The sequence below is a fragment of the Plecotus auritus genome (genome assembly GCF_963455305.1).
Source record: "Plecotus auritus genome assembly, chromosome: 8".
Lineage (NCBI taxonomy): Eukaryota > Metazoa > Chordata > Mammalia > Chiroptera > Vespertilionidae > Plecotus > Plecotus auritus.
Genome location: NC_137782.1, coordinates 86,932,908 through 86,945,913, shown reverse-complemented (window position 1 = coordinate 86,945,913; position 13,006 = coordinate 86,932,908). Strand labels below are relative to the sequence as shown.

General features: G+C 38.3%; 1 protein-coding gene across 14 annotated transcripts in view; it reads left to right on the top strand.

Annotated features, from left to right (window-relative positions):
• Positions 1-13,006, top strand: part of STAU1 (staufen double-stranded RNA binding protein 1) — a gene marked incomplete at its 5' end in the record, with an annotated part of 71,305 nt that overhangs the window by 31,503 nt on the left and 26,796 nt on the right. For all 14 annotated transcript variants that reach the window (XM_080682898.1, XM_080682894.1, XM_080682888.1 and 11 more), the window contains 3 exons: positions 12-150; positions 1,300-1,465; positions 11,779-11,877. In XM_080682898.1, the coding sequence (XP_080539024.1) occupies positions 50-150; positions 1,300-1,465; positions 11,779-11,877 (366 nt within the window). The remainder of the gene's footprint in view (positions 1-11; positions 151-1,299; positions 1,466-11,778; positions 11,878-13,006) is intronic.

Below are 13,006 nucleotides of genomic sequence, written 5' to 3'. Positions count from 1 at the left end.
CTGTGTTGCAGACAGCATAACCCCTACTGTAGAGCTAAATGCACTGTGCATGAAACTTGGAAAAAAACCAATGTATAAGCCTGTTGACCCTTATTCTCGGATGCAATCCACCTATAACTACAACATGAGAGGAGGTGCTTATCCCCCAAGGTATGTATGTGTTTTAAATACAGGTGAAAATTTATCTCATCTTTCACACAGAATAATGAAATCTGTACATTGTGGGGCACATGATAATTTGGTCATCTTTGGCCTGCCAGATGTTGAAGTCAGTCTTCATTGTGTTGGTATCTTTGGAATGCATCTTTTTTTTTTTTTTAAATATATTTTTATTGATTTTTTACAGAGAGGAAGGGAGAGGGATAGAGAGTTAGAAACATCGATGAGAGAGAAACATCGACCAGCTGCCTCCTGCACACCCCCCACTGGGGACGTGCCCGCAACCAAGGCACATGCCCCTGACCGGAATCGAACCTGGGACCCTTCAGTCCACAGGCCGACGCTCCATCCACTGAGCCAAACCGGTTTCGGCTGGAATGCATCTTGATGCTCTTTTGTCTTTTGTCATTGGAAAGGGCCTGAGCATGTTCCTCACTGTGTGCCCCCAAGCAGTTTGGTTAAAGATCACCCTTGTAACTGCTTTGTGTAACTGAGTCACTTTTTATCATGATTCCCCCAATACTGGGAATCTCAGCATTCAGTGATTACCTGATTATTATTTGGTGGGTACTTTTTGACATTTGAACTTCTGTGCTTTTTTAATAGCCTTGGCGTATAGGTATAGTACAATACTCATTCAAACTGAAAGCCATGTGCTCTCGGTCATAAGACATTAGTGGATAGAGAGATGATTAAAATTGGAAGTCTTCATTTCCCTGCCCTACTTGGGGGGAATCAGAACCATTTTAAAAATACAAACTCTGAAGTTTGTAATCCAGCCTCTCCCAGGCTACAGGCTTTTGGGATTTCCAGAAATGAGGGTCCTTTTGAAAAGACTTCTGTTAAAAAATTCCCAGCCTTTTGTGGAGACATGCAAGTAAGACTCTCAGATATGAGAAAGTAGAGCAAGTTAAGTTTTCTGATTCAGCAAAGCTTATTCACTTTAGATTTTGTAAATACTATGTGACAGTTTTAATCCTGAATAAATTTGCCCTGCATGTATGATGAGGAGTCCTCATTGGCAAGCAAACACTAATACAATTAAGACCCATAATGAAGGAAGTACCTGCAATTTTCCAGAGAATGTATGGGTGATTTATCAATCTGAGACTAATTTTCCTCACCCCCTTTTATTTTTAGGTACTTTTACCCATTTCCAGTACCACCCTTACTTTATCAAGTTGAACTCTCTGTGGGAGGACAGCAATTTAACGGGAAAGGAAAGACAAGACAAGCTGCAAAACACGATGCTGCTGCAAAAGCTTTGAGAATCCTGCAGAATGAGCCCCCGCCTGAGAGGGTGGAGGTAAGGAGAGAGCAGAGTTGAAGCTCCTAGACGCTTTGGGCTGAGCAAGAGGGTGGTATGAAAAATTCACCTCAAGTTGCTTTTTCTAAGAAGATGCATTGAGAGCTGTCCATACTTTTTGTTGCTTGATAGCTTAAGAGATTTTGTGCCCTGGTAGCTTTCTTGCCTATTTTCTCTCTTTAAAAACATTTCTTAACAAGGAAGTCAAATGCATAGTTTTGAGTGAATATGTTAGAAAGAATGTGACTCAGTTAAGTTGTGAAGAACATGCATGAATGAATTCTTTGGTGCTAAAGATTATGCTTGTCAGAATCTACTGTGATTTACGGTACCAGGTTAGAGAATTTTCTGAAGCCATTTTTGACCAGCCACTCTTTATTATATTCAAGTACCAGTTCTCTATTGCTGCATAACAAACTATCTTAAAACTTAGTGGCTTAAACACCTATGGGCATTTATTTTGCTCACGAATCTGCAAGTTAGGCGGAGTTCGGCAGGGAGAGTTTATCTGTTCCTCATAGCTTTGGCTGAGGCAGCTCTGCAGGGGCTGGAGAATCCCTCACATGGCTGGTAAGTCATTGCTGGCTGTTGTCTAGGAACTGAGGGCTTGGGTTCGGAGACCGCAGTTCCTCTCTTAATTAACTGTGCAAAGACTGCTTACACATCTTCACGGTATGGTGTCTGAGTTCTAAGAGTGAATATCATAGAAGACGGAATAGAAACAATTGCCAGTTTGTTTAGCATCGTTTCTGCCCTATTCTACAGGTCAAGCAGGCACAGACTCTAGATTCAAGAGGAGGAGATAGAGAATAGTACCTAAAAAAAAATTTTTTTTAATTTAAAAAATATATTTTTATTGATTTCAGAGAGGAAGGGAGAGGAAAAGAGAGCTAGAAACATCAATGATGAAAGAGAATTTTTTATCTGGCTGCCACCTGCATGTCCCCCACGGGGGATTGAGCCCACATGTGTTATGAATTGTGACCTCCTGGTTCATAGGTTTACGCTCACACTGGCCAGGCGAGAATTGTACTTTTTAAAAAATTCAGGTAAAATTCACATAATATAAATTCACAATTTAAATCATTTTAAGCCTACAGTTCAGTGGCTTTTAGTACATTTCACAGTGTTGAGAACCCTACTTTTGGATGAAAGGAGTATCAGAGAACTTGGGCCATGTTTTAAAACTAACACAATAGGAAAAGTATTTTAACTCTTTGTGATAAATAGGAATATGGGACTTAGGAAATCAGCGACTCCATGCCACTGTGAGGGGTCAGAACCTTAGTAAATATCTCTGGTAAGGCATAGTCTTACCTTCCTAGGTCCAGAAGAAACTCACTAGGTAGAAAACATTGAGATTTCATGATGTTGTTGAATCACAGCATGAAATACCACCTAAAAATATGCCTGGGAAGCATTGGATTTTTCCTGTTCAAGAAACAGGTTCACAGAGAAAAAGATCTTGCATAGAACACTGGTCTAAATGTGTGGTGATAGGTATGACCCTTGGCAGGGTGCTTGCTGTGCTTCATTGTGTTCACTTGCCCCCCTCAAGATGCCCCAGCTCAGGATGGTGCTCTGTGGCTTCAGGGCTGGTCTCACACAGGGGAAGGAGGAGTTCTTTTTGTTTTATTACAGCTTATCTCCATCTTCCAATGTAATCACACATTTTAACAGAGATGATCTGTTTCCAGGGTCCACTGCAACCAAATAAAAGAGAATGGACTGTAATTTAGAAGAGGAGGATTTGGTGAAGTTAAAAGGATGAGCTTCTCAGTGATGAGATTTGGTAAAACACCAAAGCTAGTGTAATTTGAGTCATGTTGGAGACTTTTCATTTTTTGACTTGACTTTGATGCTAATCTAATTGGAGTCAGATGGAACAGGTATTTCTTGGTTCCTCCTAGCCAGCAGTTGTTAAAAGATCGCTGAATACTGATATATGGGTTGTCTGCTTCAGAATCATTTGGAATTTTTTTTTTTTAAATCCCTTGGCCCAACCTACATGATTCTAATACAGTAGGTCTAGGGCAGGGGTGGGCAAACTTTTTGACTCGAGGGCCACAATGGGTTCTTAAACGACCGGAGGGCCGGAACAAAAGCATGGATGGAGTGTTTGTGTGAACTAATATAAATTCAAAGTAAAGGAGCGGAGGGGAGAGCAAGAGAACCCTCCGCTCTTTCGGCTCCGCGGGCCCGATAGAACAGCCAAACGGGCCGTAGTTTGCCCACGGCTGGACTCTAGGGTGAGATCCAGAGGTTTGTCTTTTGCTTTTTTTAATGTGCTCTTGGAGTAATTGTAAAGTATGGTCAGGGTTCAGGAACCGCAAGTCCTAAGTATTATCAGTGTTTCCCAGGCCATTTTTCCCCTTGGAAGTACTCAGTTTATTGTCAGAAAGGAAAGTGCCTACCATCAGTTACTAGAGCAGTGGTGCTTGGCTCAGGCCTGTGGGCAGAGCTGTAGGAGACATGCTCTTTTGGGCTCATCTCATGTCTGTGAGGAGCTTTGCCAAGAGTAAGGTTCAAATCTACTTGTGCCCTTTGTTTTCTCCTCTTTGCCCCTTCTCTAGTTCTGTATAGCTGAGGTAGAGACAGTGACCTTCAAGAAATGGCTCAGAGACTGGCCTTAACTAGTGCTTCAGAAATGAGAATTGAAAAGGATAAAACTTTTTCTTTGAAGTAGTAAATGAAACACTTGGCCTGCCACCTAAACAAGCTGCCCCTGATTTACCAGGTCCCCTGGTAGATGGGTAGTGGGGGGGTAAAGAGAGATATTTTCAAAAGAAAATTTGATTTTTTTTTTTATAAGTAATGCATATGAACTATACACATTCTTTAATTCAAAAAAAGAAAAATGATTTATAAATTTACCACTTGTAGATAATCATAAACATATTGGTGATGTCAGTGTATATACAAGTAAATACATGCACCTACCAATTTTCCCAAAATGGGATGATGTGCTGGCTGATGTTGCACTGAGATTGAGCCCATGATCCAGGAGGTCATAGTTCAATTCCAGGTCAGGGCACATGCCCGGGTTGCAGGAGGGGGCATGCAGGAGGCAGCTGATCGATGATTCTATCTCTCATTGATGTTTCTATCTCTCCCTCTCTCTGAAATCAATAAACCATATTTAAATAAAAAAGGGATGATATTGTACAGTAACCGAATTGTTTCACTGATGTGCATATCATGAATGTCATGCCACTTAATTCCATGGAGGACTCAGATTCAACGTGTATCTAAGCACCTTTTTAAAAAATCCTCATTTATTTTGAAACCCTCACCTGAGGACATTTTTCCCATTGCTTTTCAGATAGGGAGGGGGAGAGAGAGAGAGACAGAGACAGAGACAGAGACAGACATCAACTGGTTGCCTCTTGCACTTGCCCCAACCAGGTGTGGGGAAGTGAAGCTGCAATCCAGGTATGTGCCCTTGACTGTGCCCTAGACCAGGAATCAAACCTGCAACCCTTTGGTACGTGGGCCGATGCTCTAACCACTGAGAAAACCAGTGAAGTCTCTAAGCACCTTTTATTTATTTTGTTTTTTAAATATATATTTTATTGATTTTTTACAGAGAGGAAGGGAGAAGGATAGAGTTAGAAACATCGATGAGAGAGAAATATCGATCAGCTGCCTCTTGCACAACTCCTACTGGGGATGTGCCCGCAACCAAGGTACATGCCCTTGACCGGAATTGAACCTGGTACCTTTCAGTCCGCAGGCTGATGCTCTATCCACTGAGCCAAACCGGTTTCGGCTCTAAGCACCTTTTAATAGTTCCATTGTATGCACATACCAGTTTATTTTTTTTCATCAGAGGCATGGTTATTTAGGTTATTTGCCGTTTTTCCTGTTACAAAATATGTCGTCTAGAACCTTGTTGTACTTAAATCTTTGTGTATGTCTGTGGCTATTTTTGGGAGCCACAGTCCTAGAAGTGGAATTTCAGGTCATGTATGTGACTAGGATCCCCACCAGAAACATGGTACCATTTTAGTCCTCTCCCAACAGGGCGTGAGCAGCCTGTTTGCCCACAGCCTACCAGCATTGGAAGTTGTCATTTTAAACAAATTGTCCTTTGTGCTGTTGAAAGTTTTGGAACATGTGATTGTGTGGTGAATCAGTTCATCTTCTCTAGAACATAGCCACTAAAGGCAGTAGTTTCTGTCTACAAGGCTGGGATAGTCTGGTCCCTTGATAACAGGCTTTGTGCTGGGACCCTCCCCCTGTGGGACTTAGTTGAATGGAGTTGACAGACCTTAACATTAGTATCAAAAAGTGCAGTGAGTGCTAGAATGGAAAAACAGCATGTATTGAAAGCATAAAACGCCTGTTTAGAGTGGAGTAATGATGGAATATTTAGAGAAGTTCTCTCTGAGGAAGTCATTAAAGCTGAGACCAAGGATGAGCAAAAGAGCAGGGCAGGAAGTACCTTCCCAGCCAAGGGAGCAGCCCATCATGCAAAGATTGGGAAAGCATTTTTATTTTAAATCTAAGGCTTGTGCTAATAAAGTATTTAAGTGTCTAAGCTGTTAGGAGTAAAATGGTCATAGCTACAGTATCAGTAATAGGGAAAAACAGGAGCTAGCCTAAATGGGGATAGCCATTTCCATTAGTAAGAAAATGGCTATATGTATACATTTATCAAAGGGAGAACCAGAGTGTGGTAAATCTGTATACATAGGCATGAAAGGAGGCTCATAATCTATTAAATGGAGGGACTCAAGACCAGAGCTGTTATTGTGCATGTAGTGTGATCCTGATTGTGTTTAGGTAAACAAAAAAGCCATGTGTGTGTGAGTGCAGTTTCTGTCCTGACGGTTATATCAAACTTTAAAGTTTTTTCTTGGTGGTAGTGGTAAACGACAAACTTTTCAGAGATTGTACTGTTTGAAGTTTCTTCCTGGTCTTGAGTCCTTATCGTCATTTGGACCAGGGATATATTTAGGTAGAACTAAAACTAAAACTGGAGACTTTAATCCTCATTACATGATCAGGGTCCATTGAACTCAGTTTTTATTTTTGAGCTTTATTTCCAAGCTCTGTAAGGATTTACACTGCATGACTTCTATTCTTTTTTAGATGTCTTACAAAGAAAAGAGAAAATATACTTATTTATTCTATCTTACAATGATTATGTAGGTCCATGGACCTTTTTATAAATCTTTATGGAATTTTAATTCTTCTAGTTTTTAAACATTTTTGCTGTTTGTCATCCTACATATCATTTCAGTACTATTCATCATATATTCCCAAATATGCTAAGCAAGACTAAAATAATAAGAAAATGGAAGAATGATGAAATCTCTAGGTAGATGATATAGTAGTAAAGTAATTGTCATTATTACATCATCCTGTAATGTTCTTATTGCATTGCCTAATGTATTGCATTGTCTTTTAAGAAGATACAAAAGAAGACTAGAGATGCCATCTTTTTACTCTACTTTTAGCATTCATTGAACCCAGGTGAGAATTCAGAATTTTTCTTTTTCCATCCTTACTGGCAAAGAGAAGAAAATTGACAGAGGAAGACAAATTATTATTAGACAAATCAGAAAATAAATGCAAAGAGACAGATAGCAGCATTTCTAAACTCTAATTGCGATGGTGAGATTATTTAAGTAAAATCTCAAATTGTGACTCTTCAGAAGATACCTTAGATAAGTTTTCCCATACTCAAGAATCGGCGAGTGAATAATATATTCCTATGGTGTATGAAAAGGAAACGTGTATTCTCTTTTAGTCATTCAGCAAGAAGAACTTCATCACACTATATTTTCTAACATAAACCTGGACCATCCAGCTTTGATTTTTTTTTTTAAGTATGTATGACAACATCCTTTGATCCTTTATGACATTTGGGCACCAGAATTTCTTAACACTTACCGTCCACAAAATAAGTGAACAAATGTAAGAGGAGAGTACATACAAAGATGTTTGGAAGGAAATAGATGATAACAGCAATGAAAAAAAAAAACAAAACACCATTAGATTGATCCTTCTTTGGGGTTATTCTAAAAATGAAAGCATTTTTTTAGTTATGGAACAAAGAAGATGGCTGTTCTCCCGTCAACAAAGTTATGAGTTGGTTTCAAGAGTGTGTTTTGACAGTACCAGTACAAGAAGAATCAGAGTTGTGATAAGCTAGAACCTATTGGAGATGGATTTAAAATCTGGCATCATTACAAGTGGGCTTTGCTCTAGATTCAGGTTTGCCAGCTGATGAGCAGTTGGTTGTATAAAAGGACCTTGCTCATTTCAAGTACGTATGCCTTCCAAACTACAAACCTAGGATAAAAACTTGGGTTTGCTATTTTGACTTCTTTTTGGAATGATTTTTGTTATCCTTTATTCTGTATTATTTGTAAAATGACTTGAAATATAGAAAAATAAAAAGGGTCTATTGGAGCCAGATGGTAAATGGTGATAACTATTTTTTCCTGGCATAATGAGGGTTAAGCATGGTTCAGAGTGTTTTTTTCTTTTCTTAATGTTGCCTAGATTTTATTGCTGAACCATACACTATGGGATTGATGTTAACAGTAATTCCCACTTCAAGAAGGTAAGACTAAGGGCCTACTACACTTTCCCCATCTTACTGGGAATGGTATTTGTGGATTTGTTTTGAGTCATTTGCTGCTTCCCCATTGCAACATTTTGTGCAATTTAGATAAAATCAAAATTATTTATGTAAAAGAGCAACATAATCTCACTTCCAAATAAATGTATATCTTTGTTTCCTCTTTTGCATTTTTATTTTACTGGCTGCTTTGTCCCTATTGAAATTCCCTTGGAAGCAACGGCTTAGAGCAATGAATCTCAACTCTGGTTGCTAGTAAAGTCACCTGGGGACTTTAAAAACGAACAAACAAACAAATACTGTAAATAAAATGTATATTCAAGCCCTACCTACAAAAATTTGAATTTATTTGTTTGGATGGGGCTCCAACAGCTGTCTTTGTAAAGCTCCAAAGTGATTCTAATATTACTGTGGTTGAGAGCCACTAGCTTAGAGTTTAGATTTAGCAGTAGACTACTGTTTTCTATCAGACCTATGTGGAACTTCAATATATAAAAAAGAAAAGTAACATTTCATTAGTGTAAACTTAAAATTTTGAATTTTATAATATTTATTAAGACAATTAGTTAAAACAATTTATGTGATTTTTTACATCACAGAATTTTATATATATTGTTTTCATCCGTTAAAAAAGCACACATGGCTGGGAAAGATAGTCTTAATTTTAGAAGAGTGGTTAACTCTGCCTTGGAAAGGAGAATGAGAAGGGCTTCATTATGTTCCTCATAAAAAAAAATTTAATGTCAATAGTACTTAATGTTGACATTTGTTAAATCCAGTACAGTTGCCTGTTACATTGTTTGTACTTTCCTGTATGTTTGAAATAGGTCATAATTAAAAATAAAAGTTAAAATTAATTGGACTGGTAATAATGAACAAAAACATTGAAAATTGGGCACAAGCATGGCAATTGATGTCTTATATCAGCCTCACCACCTAGTTTATTTCCAACTTTTGTTCTGGTTGCACATAAGGAGAACATACTCATTGATACAGTTACTTAGCATGAGAATTTATCATTTTTTTAAAAGTTAATTTATTTTAAAATTTTTCTGGATACTCTTCAAATAAATAGCTGTCAAAAATTCTTTTGTGCACAAAGGTGGGTTAACCTGTTAGCACAAGTTAATGTGCTGACAGACTTCTGTGTGTTAATACTTGGTATGAAACATACTTTTTGCTGCTTTAAAAACATTTAGATAAAATATACATTAACATAAAGGTTGCCATTTTGACCATTTTTTAAGTGTACTGTTCTTTGGCATTAAATATATTCTCAATGTTGTGCAACTATCACCACTAGTCATTTATAGAACCTTTTCATCATTCCACATAGAAACTCTGTACCTGTTAAACAGTAACTCCCCCTGTCTTGTCCCCATTCTCTGATAACCTCTATTCTTCTGTCTCTATGCACTTGCCTGTTCTAGATACATCATCTAAATAGATAAATTTATCTTTTGTGTTTGGCTTATTTCATTTATCATAATGTTTTCAAGGTATCATAATGTTTTCATCCATGGTGTAGCATGTTTCAAGATTTAATTCCTTTTTAAGGCTGAATAATATTGCATTGTATGACTATGCCACATTTTGCTTATCCATTCATCTATTGATGGATGTTTGGGTTTTCACCTTTTAGTGATTGTGAATAATGTTGCTAATAGGTATCAGTTTGAGTCCTTTCTTTAAATTCTTTTGAGTATAGAGCTAGAAGTGGAATTGCTGGATCATATTGTAAATCTGTGTTTTAACTTTTTGAGAAACCACCAAACTTTTCCATAGAGGCTGCACCATTTTACATTCTCACCAGCAACATAGAAGGGTTCCAATTTCTCCACATCCCTGTCAACACTTGCTATTTTCTGTGGCCATTCTTATGGGAGTAAAGTGGTATCTCATTGTGGTTTTGATTTGCATTTCCCTAGTGATGTTGAGCATTATTTCACATGCTTTTTGGCCATCATATCTTCTTTAAAGACATGTCTATTCAAAGCCTTTCCTATATTTGAGTTCGGTTGTTTGTTGTTGTTGAGTTTTGTCGGAGTTCTTTTCTGGATATCAGTTTTTTACCAGATATATTTTCTCCCATTCTGTAGGTTGTCTTTATTCTGTTGATAGTGTCCTTTAATGCACAAAAGTTTTTAATTTTTATGATATTCAATTTATTTGTTTCTTTTGTTTCCCATGCTTTTGGTGTTACATCCAAGAAGTCATGCCAAACCCAGTGTCATGAAACTTTCCCCGATGTTTTCTTCTAAGAATTTTATTATAATTTTTGCTCTTATGTTTAGGTCTTTGATCCATCTTGAGTTAATTTTTGTATATGATGTAAGGTAAGGGTCCAACTTCATTTTTTTGCGTGTGAATATCTAGTTTTCCCAGCACCATTTGTTGAACATACTTAACTTTAAAATACAGTATTACTATTATTATTTTTTTTAGTTTAAAACCAATTTAACAAATAAATGTCAACCCAAACCTCTGTGAAACCTACGCCTTTTAAGGTACCTTGATTGAAGATTTCTGGCTTTAAGGATTCAGTTATAAAAAGGCAGGCCTTCTTTCTCCTGAGGGTTTAAAAAACAGGAATAAAAGTGTGTTTAGCTTAATAAACCACCAGAAATACTATGCAACTAGTTTTGACCAGGCAGAGAGTGACATGAAACCAGATTGGAAGAACATTAGAAGGTAGAGAAAGCATTATAAATAATATCTGGGGTAAACTTATTTGTACAAGATTATATTCTTGATTGTATTTTTTTAAAAAAAACTTTCAATTTTATTTATTTTAATTACACCTTAAAATAATGATCCAGTGTAGGTGTAGGATCTACTTGATAAGACGTAAGAAAATCCTGGATGGTCCTATACACCTTGCCCACTCAACAATTTCAGCCGCAAGTTCCTGTCAGATAGTTCAGATCTTGGAAGTGGGATTTTACAATTTTATGACTGCAGAGTCCCAATAATATGAGGAAAAGCACAGCTTTCTTGCCATGTTTTGGGAGCACTTTGCTATTACCAAGCTTATTTAATTTTTTCTATTATCATGGCAGCGCAATATAGAATAGTGTTATCAGCATGCACAGAATTGATCTCTGTCCCTCTTTAGGGTCAATCCCTGGCTGGAGGACTGTAAATGAACCTGGTTACAGATATAGAGTTTCAGCCTTTGTTCAGGAGACTTTATTAGTTTTTTATTTTTACCAGCAGCAGTAAGTATGAGATGCTTGGCTGTTTTATAATAGTTCCACTGCATCCTTTTGGAAAAAGTGGTTTCCAAGGACTTCATATCCAGATAAGAAACCTTAGGTGGAGAGACTTATATTTGAACTTGCCAAGTCCCACACAAGTCTGCCTGTATTTTGACTTTTTCCAAAATCTGACTTGCCAGTCCTTGAGGAGGGCTTTAGAAGTCACTCTGCCTGAGCAGCCAGGGCATCTCGCTATGCCATGATTAGGCTAATTTTCATACCCAAAAGTCCATTATGTGTACATTGTTTATGGTGGATTTATGAGGTGTAGTCTGACCTAAGTTTGATAGAACACTTTTTTTTAACCTTTTAAATTCACTGACACATGGTAGCGTGTGGCCTTGTTCTCACTGGTTTGATGCTCAATCCATAAAGCCAAGGTTCAGTGTTTTTAAGATTTATCACAGCTGGGATGTTGATGGTTTTAGTAAGAGTTAACTACTAAACAATCATTATTCTTTTAGGTGAATGGAAGAGAATCAGAGGAAGAAAATCTCAATAAATCTGAAATAAGTCAAGTGTTTGAGATTGCACTTAAACGGAACTTGCCTGTGAATTTTGAGGTAAGTTTATTTTACATGTAGGATTTTGTATTATAAAGTTCTGTTGCATTCATAGTTGGAATTATATTTTTCCTAAATAACATTAGAATAATCACATATATGTGAACTTCAAATTTAAGATTCAAACTGTATGTTTAGCCAAGTGCAGTGTTCTCTCCTTCTAGGAGTTGTTAGGGGTAGTGGGTCCATGGATGGCCTCAGTAGGTCTATAAACCTCCTAAAATGGGCTGAGGAACATTGCATTTATGCTCACATGTGTATTCTAGAGAGGGTCAATTATTTTCATAAGACTCAAAAGCATCTGTTATCCCAAATGTTAAGAATCTTAAGTGTTCCCTAAAAACCTTGTTAGAGAATTTGTTGTTGTTGTTTTTGTTAATCCTCACCCAAGAATACTTTTCCATTGATTTTTAGAGAGTGGGAGGGGAGAGACAGAGAAAAACATCAATGTGAAAAAGACACATCATCGATTGGTTGCCTCCCGCATGTGCTCCAGTTGGAGCCAGGAATCGAGTCTGCAACTGAGGTACATGCCCTTGACTGGAATTGAACCTGGGACTCTTCAGTCCTTGGGTCGATGCCCTATCCACTGTGCAAAACCGGCTAGGCCTTGTTAGAGTAAATTTTAAAAGGACACAGGCTTTGTCATCCAGCATCTGCCCCATCCACCCCCTAGTTCACCCATTAATAACTTAATTGTTGGAGACTTTATAGCAGGGGTCCTCAAACTTTTTAAACAGGGGGCCAGTTCACTGTCCCTCAGACAGTTGGAGGGCCAGACTATAGTTTAAAAAAAACGAACTATGAACAAATTCCTATGCGCACTGCGGACCCGGGACGAGTCAGCTGCTAAGCAGGACAGGCAGCGGCACCTGGCGGGCCGGATAAATGTCCTCGGTGGGCCGCATGTGGCCCATGGGCCGTAGTTTGAGGACCCCTGCTTTATAGTCTACTAGAGGCCCGGTGCACGAAATTCGTGCATGGGGGGGGGTGTCCCTCAGCCCAGCCTGCACCCTCTCCAATCTGGGACATCCCTCTCACAATCCAGGACTGCTGGCTCCCAACCACTTGCCTGCCTCTGCCTGATTGCCCCTAACCTCTTCTGCCTGCCAGCCTGATCACCCCTAGC